Here is a 14,421-nt window from a genome sequence, read left to right on the forward strand (position 1 = left end):
AACGTCTGTTCCTTCAACCCACCCGAGACATTAAATTACAGACATACAGTTAAATATATGGCTGCGGCTCCTAAATACTTTTAAAGAACCTATAGTTTCTTGAAGAGTAGTTTTCTGTCCTGTTGAAACAAAGTTGGTGCAGGACATGTCAAATTATTAGTGGGAGGGACATTTTCATTAAACATCTGTCATGCCTCATTTCCATATGTTAAAAACCACAAATGAACAGGGGCTGCAGTGGTGCGGTACACTTTCAACTTCCTCTTTATAAATCAAACACCAGACCACCTGAATGCAGTGGGCAATCTGAACACACAAACAGTGTCATTCACACCCTAACCTGTGCAAAACATGTGGTTATATTCAAATGAAGACAAGCAGAGGTGTCAGATCCACTGACCCGGCTCAAATGTTTATGCATGTTTGTGTGGAGTCGAGACACATACCTGTAAGATCTGCTGCTCTAGTTGTGAGTTTGCTTTGCACAGCTCCATGATGTGTCTCAACAGCAGTTTGGTGCTCTCAGTTTTTCCCGCCCCGCTCTCACCACTGTGACACAAACAATTACAACAAAACAGTATTGGTTTTCTTTCTTTCTTTCTGTGCAACAGGACAATACACAAACAAACCACTTGGAATGGAACCAATCAATATTTCCCACAGTTAGATACACAATTTTGTCCATTTTCATGGTCCGTTTATATCCAAATGATCAAAGTACAGTGTAACTGTAGTTGATATGGACCCCTGAGGGTCTATGCAATAAAGGGTCATTCAGTGTCAACTCAAACAGAAGTCCCCGGCTCAATTTTCTTTCTTTTTTTTAAAAACAATCAGACAGCGCAGATTTAAAGACACTAATTAAAGAAAGTCTGGTTTAAAATACGATTTGGACATTTAAGTCAAACTTAAAATTATCTTAGTTATTGCATTAGTCAACAACATCAAAAGCAAATGGCATTTATTTTAAAGCAAGCAAGCAAGCACACTTTTCAAGCAATGCATTTCACAAAAAGAAATTGGTTTGGTTTTAAATGCTAAATGTATAGTATAGTGTTCAAAATGACAACAACAAGTATTTGGACACTTTCTGGTTGCCACTGTAAATATCATAAACTCAGTACAAACGGTACTATTGAATTTGTGAGATAAATATAGTTTATATAACATAATTTCCATGCGCCAGCTCTTTCTAGGGATACAATATGGCCATTACATCCATCTGCCTGCTATAAATAGCAACATTATTAAGATCTGACCACACGGGCACACTTTAACATATGGGTGTCTTGTCTTACACTGTCATTGTGCGCATTAAAAGCATTCTTTCCCTGTTATCTGGGTGATTATCATCCTCAGTCCACTGGTACAAGGGCAGCGCTCTCATTCATGACCGGCCATATGGTTACTAAGGGTGATGCCACCATTGTGCCCTATTGAGGGTCAGGGGCCTGTTTAAATAATCAGTAGTCTGTTGGCCATTGAATAAGAAGAGTCTTTGCATTTTCTGATGGTCTTTTAGCACCGCTCAGTTCCCTATCAATGCTCATAATGTGAGGATCCATTTCTGAAAAATACATTAAGCCGATATTCTTACGGTAAGGCATCAGTGCAGAGTCTCAGAGGAAGAACTGCATGCTGAGGAAAAACCTGAAATATGAAACCTGATACTGCTGTGAGTACTGTCAGGTATCAGCAATACTACTGAATGGAGATTACAGTGAATGAGAAGGCAGGAACTAAAAAACATTATTATTCATGTAATGGTCATTCATGGTTATTTCATTCATTCCAGGTCTTTTATGTCAACTCAACCAGAGGTCCCCGGCTCCAATTTTTTACGTTTATTTATTTTTTACTTGAATAAGATGAACATAAAAGATGATGAAAGCCAAAATACTAAATGCCATGGATCAATATTTACTGAGTAATCTGTTATTTTGTAAGGGGTTGGGTCAAAATGATCATTTTCACCTATGAAAATTACCTGTTTTGGAGCAAAACAACAGGTCAAAAAAATAACCTTAGAAAGGTGTCAGCTTCATTATTTTATTTTTACACAGAGATGGGTAGGTGTATCACTCAAATCAGTTGACTTCAGCACCTCTTGTTCTATTATATGCCAATGGTGTGAGTCCAAACATTGGAAAAAACACTTTTTTGTGTTGTTTTCCAAAGTTGGAGTGCCTATAACTCCAGAAGTATTAAATATGTCTTAATAACCTTTTAGACTCTGGCTCAGAACAAATTTTTCTTTTTGTATTTTCATTTTTTAAGGCACTGTATGGTTAAATCCCAAAGATATGGGGCTTTCAATGTGGCTACAAGTTTAAATTGTAAAATTTTACCCATTTTCAACGGTTGAAAACCAACAATGGTGTTGTATGAAGCTAATTTATGTTAAAAAAAACCAAAGGTCTAAAGTATAAATAATGTTGAAACTAGAAATTAACCTTTATTTATACGCATAAAAACAACACTGTCAAATCTCGATTTTCAAGAGTATAAAAATACACTTTTATTAAGAATAAGCGACACATATGGCTCTTGAATTAATGCAATACCCATCTCTATTTAGTTTGATCTGACATGAAATTACCTACCTAGACTTTAAAGGAATATTATTGGTTTAATACAAGTTAAGTGGAATTGACAGCATTTGTGGCATAATGTTTATTACCACAAAAAATTATTTTGACCCATTCCTTCGAGGTTACTGTGAGGCACTTACAATGGAAGTGAATGGGGCCAATATTTGGAGTGTTTAAAGGCAGAAGTGTGAAGACTGTAATTTTATAAAAGCACTTTCATTAATTCTTGTTAAAACTCATCTATTATTTGAGCTCCAAAGTTGTTTAAATCGTTAAATTAAAAGCAACATTATGAAATGAAAATGGAGTGGGTGGATCTCATCTTTGGACACACATCACATAAATCTCTCTTGCATGTACAAATATTTATGTACAAGTTCTTAAATTCAAATCTACAAGCTCTCGAGTTTTGCAACTCTTTTACCTTCCAACAGGTGCATTACACTTTTCAGTATATGCTGTAAAACGGAGAATGTTGTGAAAACAGTCCGTGGAAAAATGTAAGCAAAATCAGAGTTGACGTTGTTAAATGCAATGTAAATGTAACTATTGCATATCACAGCTCAACTTAAGCGATGGAGACACCACAATCATGACACCTCAGGACCCACTGCAGCCGAATAATTTCAATTTCCATCAGTGTGCGTGCTCACGAGACACAACATGCAGTGAAAGGATCTCGTTACTAAAGTTGTTCTTCGCCACTACACAACTCAATCGCTGGCAAGTGCAATCTGAATATTAACCAGCCAATGGCTAATAGCAGACATTTTTTAGTCGCTTATCGTGAAATTTGGTCGCATATGCAAGTGATTTACTCGCACTGTAGAGGGGCTGTGAGTATTTTAATGTTTACAGATTGACCCCATTGACTTCCATTGTAAGTTTGTCACTAGGGGTGGGAGATATACTGGCAGACATAATAAACCGGTAGAAATTTGCCAACTGGCACATTTTTGATTACCGTCTCTATCGTGGTAATGCAAAATTGCCACACGAGAAATGTGAACGGCACATAACACGTACACATTACACACTCTGTCAGATAAATGGAGGAAGGCAGTGCGATTGCTCGTACCTCAAATTCATTTGAATAAGATGAGAGGAGATTATGAAGGAAAACGTGCATCCTCCATGGTGTGGAATTAGTTTGGCTTCAGAAAACGCGAAACAGCGATTTGCAAGATTTGTACATTGTGTATGTCGATATATCCATGTGTGCATATGTATCAGTGGTCTGGGGTGAGACTAATGAAATGCAGTTTTTCACTGACAGCTGCATGTATCATTAGATGAAAAGCTTGTCTAGAACACGAGAAAAAAATGACACTGAATCCACTTCTGCGGCATTAAATTCCGCTCGAGCCACCATCAAAACAAATTCAGTGACACTGATCCCACGCTCCAAACATGCCTCCCATCCAAACACGCGCAGCTGTATTTTGTACAGGCGTTGCGTACACAGTCTGAAACACGCAAGTGCGCACGAGTCTTGAAGTCATCCCAGTCCCTTCATTTGTGCTCCTGTGACAGAAAAAGCACAGATCACACCCGCTACTCATTCTGGTTTCTCTTGATTGTCGAGTGGGTTTTTAAAATACACATCAAAACCCTTTCTAAAATTCTGTTCGAATGATGTCTGATATCAGGAAACAAACCATCCATACCATATTTTCCTTCAGATATTTTATATTTTCTTTATATAATTACTAAAAACACTAAGAGCCTAATTAAGTGTTTATTTATGGATAATTTTTTATGTTATTTTACTTTTTGCATTGCTTTGAGAAGATGTTATGTTTCTTGAGGAAAGTTATAACAATAATCATAATAATAACAACAATAACAACAAAAATAATAATAATAATAATATAATAAAAAGAAAAAAGAAAATTGGTGCACATCAGACTGAAATGTGGCATTTATTTTTTATTTTTTTTACTTTGACTATTGTTTGTCAAGTTCAAAATAAAGAGAAAATTATATAGGATGAAGAAGTTTTCATTTATAAAGTATGTAAGTCTCTGACTGGATTACTCAAAATTACACATTGCGACATGGCTTAACCCTTGTGCGTCAATAAAAAAAAAAAAAACACAGAGGTCCTTCAAGGACAAAAATGTCCACGTCAAAGAAATGCCATAATAATATGATATATTAATATAATTTTCCACCTTCAATGAGTTAATTTTTTTAACCAACATCAGTCCTGATCACAACTACCAAATATTCATTCATTTTCAGGATTTTAACCCTTTAAATGCCAGTTTGTTTACATAAAGCCACTGTTGTTTTTTTTTTTGTTTTTACACACACACACACAAATTTCTCAATACACACATACAAAACACACTCTGACATCCATACCAACACACCCACACAATTTTAGTTGCATCATTTATTCAATTGGCCCACATTTGCGCTAGCAAACAGAAAATAGGGGAAAAGCTTGTATTTGCTCCATAGGCTAAACATGAGAAAAATGGCATCATCTGGTGGAAAATATTAAAAATTAAAATTTTGAACCAGGGCTCCAGAATGAAAGCATAATATCATAGAATTCATGATTTTATGCTTTAATGGCACTGGAATCAAATATTGCAGTTTTAATGGGTTTCAATGGGGACATTTTTGTCCTGAAGGTCCTGAGTGTACTATCGTGATATGTATCGTTACCGTGATATAAAATTACTCATATCGTGATATAGGATTTTGCTCATATCGCCCACCCCTATTTGTCACTGTAACCCAGATTATTGCTTTTTTTTTTTTTTTTTAAAGGCGGGATGATTCGAAATTAATTAACATTATGCCATGCTGTTGATTGAGCTTAACTTGTATTGAACCCGGAGTATTCCTTTAAGAACAGACAAAAAATAAGAAAAGTTAGTTAGTCAAAACAAACTTTGAATGTTTGCTTGACTAAACCTTGCCTGGATGTTTTTTAAAAAAAAAAAGCAGCATTACAGACAGTTTACATTTCTCAGATTCTTAACAATAAAACCAATTGATCAGTTAGAAAAAAAATAAAGCATACTATGTCTGAACAGCCTGAAGAACTATGCTGATTTTGGTGAATGTAGTTTGCAAGCTCTGGGTGGAATTACAGTCAGAATTATTATTATTTTTTTTCTCCCCTTTTTCTCCCCAATTTGTAATGCCCAATTCCCAATGCGCTCCAAGTCCTCATGGTGGCGTAGTGACTCGCCTCAATCCGGGTGGCGGAGGACGAATCTTGTTGAGCGCGTTACCGTGGAGACATAGCGCGTGTGAACCCAAGATTGTACGATAAGTGTATTTTGGCTTAATAATGCGAAGTGTTGTGTTTTTAGATAAAACACTGAACAGACACAAGCAGTCTTTTCTATACTGAAGTGTCAAACATATGAAGGAATGCTTGTCTTGTCTCTGCATGTCCGTGTGTTGAAAAAACAAACAAGACTAGGCAAGAGATTTCATACTGTACTGACAGACAATAGAGTTACTGAAAACTAGAGATAGACCGATTAATCGGTAAAACCGATATATCGGTGCCAACAGTTACTTTTTTGGAACAATTGGTTATAGGCAAAAATCTATAAAAATCGTCCTTTTCCGTCACCTTAGTTATCGCTGTCGGCAAAATCCACTATTGGTCAACCTCTACTGACAACCAGTAGAGTTACTGAAAACTAGAGGTAGACTGATATATCGGTTTTTCCGATTAATCGGTGCCAACAGTTGCTTTTTGGAACAATTGGTTATAGGCAAAAATCTATAAAAATCGTCCTTTTCCGTCACCTTAGTTATCGCTATCGGCAAAATCCACTATCGGTCAACCTCTACTGACAACCACCTTACTTTACAATAGACAAAATTAGTTTTAATGAACCAATTTCATTGCAACACAAAGAAATAATCGAAACACAGACACACACACACCTGATTACGATACACTGGTTCTTGGGTCCCGTGGCCAGACGTCCCAGCATGGACTGATAAGCTCTGTCAGCCACAGCAAATATATGAGGGGGCAAAGACCTCTTCTCATGACATTTATACCTCTCTGATACCTGCATTGAGAATTGGGTCAGAATTTCAACTTGGTTATAGACTTTGACTAGATTTCAGTGCTCATAAATCTTCCAGGAAGAACAAATATATGTATTTTTAAATCTTATCAGCTAAAGAAACGCATGTTGTCAATTCTTACCTCTTTTTCATAGATTGAAAGATACTTAAATGGGTTAATAGCCACCAAGATGTCTCCTACATAGGTCTGAAAAGGTATAAAAACACATAAATTGAGTTAATCAGAAGTTATAGCTCACAACAAGGCCTGGGAAAGTTCAGCCAGCTGTTTTGCTGCATGTCCCACATTGTGACATTTTTCTAATTATTATGGGTTTCTTATGACCTCTTATTTATTATTGAACATTTGAACTTTTAAAAATGCATTTGTCACACCTCAGGACCATTTAAAATGAACCAGTGAATGGAAATGGGTTAAGAGATGCACTTTAAACACATTTAGACCTTAAAAAAAAAAAAAAAAAAAGGCCCTAGAAACGTCAACTACCAATTTATACATCGACTAGTCTTTCTTATAACAGAAATTATTTTCACAAGTCTTGAATCGTCTTATTTACTCACGTAAATGTGACTTTGTGTGAAACGTCTAGTCAAAACCTCCAGCAAAGTTTTCTCGTCCAGTTCAGACAGATTCGCCAGATCTTCAGGAAGATGTTCCTCCATGATTTCTCTCTAAAAGACACACTTATCCTTAAACTGATAGAATATCACGTTTCCTCGCATCACAGAACAACAGCTCGTGTGTTTTAATCCATGTTCAGTCACATTCACGCAGCTGCTGACTCTGAAGATCTCTGACACACAGATCTCTCTCCGCCCCCTAATACGCACCATCATTAACCCCTTCCTACCAGAATAAAAAAAATAAATACAATTGAATTTATTCGGAATACCATACTACTTTACTACATACCAGACAGACCGATTTATGCGCCACTAGCGCCGCCAATCGGAATTGCAAAAATGAACATTGTTTTCAGACAGCTTTCTGAACGCAGCCTTGATCTCCCATTGGTCAAACTAACAGATAGTCCCGCCCCAGACTCACGCCATTGGTTGAGCCATCGTTGTTGTGCTGGGCTGGACGGGTTGCTCAAAACAAACAGTGGAATGATGAAAGTTGGGAAAACAACCTCTGAATGGTTTACTTATACACTGTAAAACATGATAACCCCATTAAGTTATGTTAACTTATTTCCTATCTTTAAATCCTGTTGTCATGACAAGTTTTGGATCAAAAAATTAAACTTAAAGTAATCCATAGTCTTGACTACTTGCGAGTTTTGTCTGGGTTTTCAATGTTCATTTAACTCATGTCTGTTAGTTATAAGTAGAAAAAGGGGAAGGAGGAGATACTGAGCAGCAAATACAGAGAAGTTGCCGCCTTTTTGAGTGAGCTGGAGTAGCTGAATTTCTGTTGAGTAACGGTGAGTTTGTATTTTTTCATTAATGTTGATAAAATGTAATAAAGTTGACACTTTCTTGCGTGGTGAAAAGTTCAGCACATTGACCGTGCTCTGCGAACATGCTGCACCAGTTCTGTAAATCAATGGAGAAACCTGGATATTATTTTGATGAAATTGATGTTTTTCCAACCATTCTTTATTAAAACCTGTTGTCCTACTAGGAATGAATTCCCAAGCCAATGTTCAAGCTTGTGTAACATTGTTCTTGTTAAAATAAATTGTATATTTTTGAGCAGATAACTTGTAAGTTCATTCAGTGTAAATAAGGATACTGGCAAACTTGCCGTTATTACTCAAGATGAGAAATAAATTTAAGAAACAATTTAAAAACATTAGTGCTCTTAACTTAAAATGGCAATCGATGGGGGCCTGGGTAGCTCAGCGAGTATTGACGCTGACTACCACACCTGGAGTCGCGAGTTCGAATCCAGGGTGTGCTGAGTGACTCCAGCCAGGTCTCCTAAGCAACCAAATTGGCCCAGTTGCTAGGGAGGGTAGAGTCACATGGGGTAACCTCCTCATGGTCGCTATAATGTGGTTCTCGCTCTCGGTGGGGCGCGTGGTGAGTTGTGCGTGGATGCCGCGGAGAATAGTGTGAGCCTCCACATGCGCTATATCTCCACGTAATGCACTCAACAAGCCACATGATCAGATGCGCAGATTGACGGTCTCAGAAGCGGAGGCAACAGAGACTTGTCCTCCGGCACCTGGACTGAGGTGAGTAACCGCACCACCACGAGGACCTACTAAGTAGTGGGAATTGGGCATTCCAAATTGGGAGAAAAGGGGATAAAAAAAAAAAAGATATATACTTTTTTTTTTTTTTTTTTTTAAATGGCAATTTATACGAATATAGTTTAAGTTATCTTAACTTGAAAGTGTGAGTTGAAATAGTCAAGAATTGTATGTTTATTTGACAAGATAAATTGAGTTTTCTTGAATTGATAATGTAACATAGTAAGTTGTTTTAACTCAGAGTATCAAGTAGAAACAACAAATGATCATTAATTAAACAACTTGTAAAACGTAACTATTTGAGTTGAAACAAAGGTTATCTTCAAGTTGAGTTTACTCAAGTTTTTAAGGCAGCAGGTGAACATTCGTTTCTGAGTTTAACCAACTTGAAATGTTTTACAGTTTAATTGCTTCTGAATATTAAAGGAACAGTTCACCTAAAAATTTTAATTCTCTCACCGTTTACTTACCCTCATGCCATCCCAGATGTTTATGACTTTCTTTCTTCTGCAGAACATAAACAAAGATTTTTAGAAGAATATATGTTAATTTATACCTACTGGGTGAACAGTCTTCGCTTAGTTCGCCTTCAAATGATGACGAAATGCAGTGACATTTTTGTTCTGCCAATGTATTCGTCTGGTGAGATTTATCCTGTTCGTGCACATCTCTGAAATTCTTGATCTAGGAGAACTCGGCTGGTCAAAGAACGCTGATGATTGGTTAAAACTAATCATAAGTGTGGTTTGGATGTGACATTTTTTATTTACAATCACGTGTGCAAGCTGAGGAGCTGTTACCTAGGTTACTGTCGTTAAAATGGATAACTCTGAAGCCTGTCTCTCAGAGATTGTGCGGAAGTATACTTTTTTACATGATTTGCAACACAAACTCTACAAAGACAGTGTGGCCACGACAAATGAGCAAAGAGAGATTGGAGTATTTAAAAGTGGAAGGGGCTGTGACAAGTTTAATCAAGGAAAGAAGCGACACAGCACTTAAAGCGGCGGTCCACGGAGAGAAAAGCCTGCATTAATGCCTTTATTGTGGCTGGAACAGTACTTTAGACATCACCCTAAACTAACTAATTTTAAAATGGTGTGTTTGTTCACCCAAGAGAAAAAAGTTTGGCTTCTTCCAAAGTATAAACCAGGCTTATCTCAGCTCTGTATGTCCATAAAATGCAAGTGAATGGTGACCAAAACTTTGAAGCTCCAAAAAGCACATAAAGCCACCATAAAAGTAATCCATCGCTGCGTCTGAATATCCATACTTCTCTACTACATAGTATGCAAAAACAGTATGCCAATGTAACTGGTCCTGCTTGACCTGCTCCAAGCGGGATTCAAACTGGTGTCGGCAGCATGGGAGGTGGGCGCGCTAACGAGGAGGCTAAAGGCTACAGCCCCTAGCGTCAGTCGCTAGTGCGCCTCTTAAAGCTAGCGATGTGAGGTTTACACACTGCACAGCAACCTACCAGCTGGCTACCATTACACTCACCCCCTAAACCTCACTCCCATCCGGGTCACGGCACCACTGTAACCGGTCCTGCTTGACCTGCTCTGAGCGGGATTCGAACCGGAGTCACCAGCATGGGAGGCGGGCGTGCTAACGAGGAGGCTAAAGGCTACAGCCCCTAGCGTCAGTCGCTAGCGCCTTCTCTTGAGGCCAGCGAAGTGAGGTTTACATACTGCACAGCTACCTACCAGCTGGCTACCATTACACCAATGTAGTAGTATGTCCGAATCCACAGAATTCATGAAACAGTAAGCGAGAAATACCCGGATGACCTACTATTTCTTGCGAGATTTTGAAGTGCGGATCGACTAGACACTTAACGATCACATAATCCCTCGGGAGCTGAGGTGACATCATGTTCAAAACACTGGATTTAAAGGAACGGCAATGAATCTTCTCAACTGTAAGTGTTATATATACCAAGATAATTGTTCCTTGTGCTTGAATGGAGCTTGTTTAACAAAACCAAAGCAGATCATTTTTGCGGTTGTTGTTATTACATCATATATTTGGGACACGAGACGATGCCAACTTCCCCGGATGAAGTATGTCCAAAATCAATTGCTTATGTCATGATTAATAGTAAAAAAAATTACTGTTCTCACCCAAAACCGTTTGGATCACTTCAGAAGACATGGATTACTTTTATACTGCCTTAATGTGCTTTTTTGGAGCTTCAAAGTTTTGGACCCCATTTACTTGCATTATATGGACCTACAGAGCTGAGATATTCTACTAAAAGATATATATTCTAGATATTCTACTACTATCTTTGTTTGTGTTCTGCAGAAGAAAGAAAGTCACACGCATCTGGGATGGCATGAGGCTGAGTAAATGATGAAAGAATTAAACATTTTTGGTGAACTATTTTTCTGAGCTGGGATATAAGAAAGTATTTGAACATCCAAAAAAAATTACATGTCAGTTTTATTTTTTATTTTTATGGATATGTTTGGAATTGAATACTAGCGTACTTCATACAGCATATTGTGCAATGTATACTGTATACTGCCAATAATAATAATAAAAAAGACTGTGTGTAAAAAAATATGCAGTATGCTACATTGTCACATGATTATTGTCATCCAATTATCATCTGAGGCATAAATACGGTTGTTTTGCCTTTGTAATCAAATTTGGTGCAAAAAAAAAACACCTTTTTTGCACTTTCGGCATGTCTGGTCAAATAATAAGTAAAAAAAAAAAAAAGATATTAAAAATCTTGTGCTATGACCAGTATAGCATACCACCATATTATATAGATATATTCAGTATAAATACAGCAGAAATAGTAAGAGTAGTATGCTAGTATGTATTGGTTTTCATCACACTAGTAATGGAAAATCAAGTCGAGCACATTGTATTGTGGAAATCAGTATTCTATTCAGTGGATGTATACTGCACATTTTAAAAAATTTTAAAGCATACAAAAACATTTGCATACTAAATACACAAACTATATGCTGCAGAAATGGAAAGCATACTGTAGTATTTGTTATTTAATGAGAACAGCCACCTTTACTGAGGAATATTTCTGGGTTATTACATTACTGTGACTGTTTCCTCATGATTAAATCAATTAATGTTTAGTAAGACATGTAATCAGAGGAATACATAAGAATGTTTCATCTTTATTATACTAATAAAACTTCACAATAAAGAACATTCATAACAAAGACTATATGATTACATCAATACATTATAAGTACAGACAGACATCAGATTTGATCAAGTACAATAATGAATGCTTTTCCCCACATAAAACATGATTTTACAGCATACAGTAGAGAGTCTGATGTCATGACTGGACCAAAAGGAATGCAGACTCACACATTTTAATTGTGGACACTATATACGCATTGTTGTATACCAATATTTCAACCACTTTTAAAACAGGACTGGTATAAATGATACAAAAGCACTAATGACATATGTACAGACAGGATGTTGTAGCAATCATGTTCTTCTAGTTCATTTCGATATCGGATGTTGGCACCGGCTTCCTTTCGACCATCTTGCTCTTCCTAAAAATGAAAAGATACATTTCATTTAACCACATTTACATTCTCAAGCATTTAAAGATTGCACTTGGTCAAATTATTTTATTGCAGAAATGTGCGTTTATCACCTTCATCCGTTGATACTTACTTGTGGAGCACAAACATCACAATAGCAGAAATGACAGCACCGACGAACACAAGACCACCCAAAATACCAACAATCAGCCCTGACAGGGGACACATACATGTTACAAGAGTGTTTATGGACCCTTGAATTTAAAGATTATTAAAAAAAAAAAGAGGATGCAAAGACATTTTTCACAAAATCAACTCTCCAAACCTTTTTAAGCATTTGTGACTTTACCTGCATTAACAGTTTTCTGATCAGGGTTTGGGTAGTCTTCAGCGGTCAGCAGCCTTCCAGATCTTGCTGTAAAAGTAAATTCATAAAGTCAATATTGATTCCAGTACAGTGAGAATGATCTGACCCCTGGTGGTCAACACAAGAACATACAGGTGCATCTCAATAAATTAGAATGTTGTGGAAAAGTTCATTTATTTCAGTAATTCAACTCAAATTGTGAAACTCGTGTATTAAATAAATTCAATGCACACAGACTGAAGTAGTTTAAGTCTTTGGTTCTTTTAATTGTGATGATTTTGGCTCACATTTAACAAAAACCCACCAATTCACTATCTCAACAAATTAGAATACATCATAAGACCAATAAAAAAAACATTTTTAGTGAATTGTTGGCCTTCTGGAAAGTATGTTCATTTACTGTATATGTACTCAATACTTGGTAGGGGCTCCTTTTGCTTTAATTACTGCCTCAATTTGGCGTGGCATGGAGGTGATCAGTTTGTGGCACTGCTGAGGTGGTATGGAAGCCCAGGTTTCTTTGACAGTGGCCTTCAGCTCATCTGCATTTTTTGGTCTCTTGTTTCTCATTTTCCTCTTGACAATACCCCATAGATTCTCTATGGGGTTCAGGTCTGGTGAGTTTGCTGGCCAGTCAAGCACACCAACACCATGGTCATTTAACCAACTTTTGGTGCTTTTGGCAGTGTGGGCAGGTGCCAAATCCTGCTGGAAAATGAAATCAGCATCTTTAAAAAGCTGGTCAGCAGAAGGAAGCATGAAGTGCTCCAAAATGTCTTGGTAAACGGGTGCAGTGACTTTGGTTTTCAAAAAACACAATGGACTAACACCAGCAGATGACATTGCACCCCAAATCATCACAGACTGTGGAAACTTAACACTGGACTTCAAGCAACTTGGGCTATGAGCTTCTCCACCCTTCCTCCAGACTCTAGGACCTTGGTTTCCAAATGAAATACAAAACTGGCTCTCATCTGAAAAGAGGACTTTGGAACACTGGGCAACAGTCCAGTTCTTCTTCTCCTTAGCCCAGGTAAGACGCCTCTGACGTTGTCTGTGGTTCAGGAGTGGCTTAACAAGAGGAATACGACAACTGTAGCCAAATTCCTTGACACGTCTGTGTGTGGTGGCTCTTGATGCTTTGACCCCAGCCTCAGTCCATTCCTTGTGAAGTTCACCCAAATTCTTGAATCGATTTTGCTTGACAATCATAAGGCTGCGGTACTCTCGGTTGGTTGTGCATCTTTTTCTTCCACACTTTTTCCTTCCACTCAACTTTCTGTTAACATGCTTGGATACAGCACTCTGTGAACAGCCAGCTTCTTTGGCAATGAATGTTTGTGGCTTACCCTCCTTGTGAAGGGTGTCAATGATTGTCTTCTGGACAACTGTCAGATCAGCAGTCTTCCCCATGATTGTGTAGCCTAGTGAACCAAACTGAGAGACCATTTTGAAGGCTCAGGAAACCTTTGCAGGTGTTTTGAGTTGATTAGCTGATTGGCATGTCACCATATTCTAATTTGTTGAGATAGTGAATTGGTGGGTTTTTGTTAAATGTGAGCCAAAATCATCACAATTAAAAGAACCAAAGACTTAAACTACTTCAGTCTGTGTGCATTGAATTTATTTAATACACGAGTTTCACAATTTGAGTTGAA

At 37.5% G+C, this 14,421-nt stretch overlaps 2 protein-coding genes across 2 annotated transcripts in view; both read right to left on the minus strand.

Moving 5' to 3' along the window:
- LOC127433960 (myosin-IIIb) overlaps window positions 1–7,933 on the minus strand; it is a 53,003-nt gene extending 45,070 nt beyond the window's left edge. Inside the window, exons 1-4 of the mRNA XM_051686356.1 lie at window positions 7,224–7,933; window positions 6,784–6,849; window positions 6,513–6,643; window positions 447–549 (exon numbers count right to left, since the gene is read on the minus strand). Coding sequence (XP_051542316.1) covers window positions 447–549; window positions 6,513–6,643; window positions 6,784–6,849; window positions 7,224–7,325 — 402 coding nt within the window. The 5' untranslated portion in view covers window positions 7,326–7,933. The remainder of the gene's footprint in view (window positions 1–446; window positions 550–6,512; window positions 6,644–6,783; window positions 6,850–7,223) is intronic.
- A 3,966-nt stretch (window positions 7,934–11,899) lies between these two features.
- Window positions 11,900–14,421, minus strand: part of wu:fb59d01 (uncharacterized protein LOC322379 homolog) — a 6,388-nt gene continuing 3,866 nt past the window's right edge. The window contains exons 4-6 of the mRNA XM_051686383.1: window positions 12,746–12,811; window positions 12,530–12,608; window positions 11,900–12,405 (exon numbers count right to left, since the gene is read on the minus strand). Of these exons, the coding sequence (XP_051542343.1) occupies window positions 12,348–12,405; window positions 12,530–12,608; window positions 12,746–12,811 (203 nt within the window). The 3' untranslated portion in view covers window positions 11,900–12,347. The remainder of the gene's footprint in view (window positions 12,406–12,529; window positions 12,609–12,745; window positions 12,812–14,421) is intronic.

The sequence above is a fragment of the Myxocyprinus asiaticus genome, chromosome 43 (assembly GCF_019703515.2).
Source record: "Myxocyprinus asiaticus isolate MX2 ecotype Aquarium Trade chromosome 43, UBuf_Myxa_2, whole genome shotgun sequence".
NCBI lineage: Eukaryota > Metazoa > Chordata > Actinopteri > Cypriniformes > Catostomidae > Myxocyprinus > Myxocyprinus asiaticus.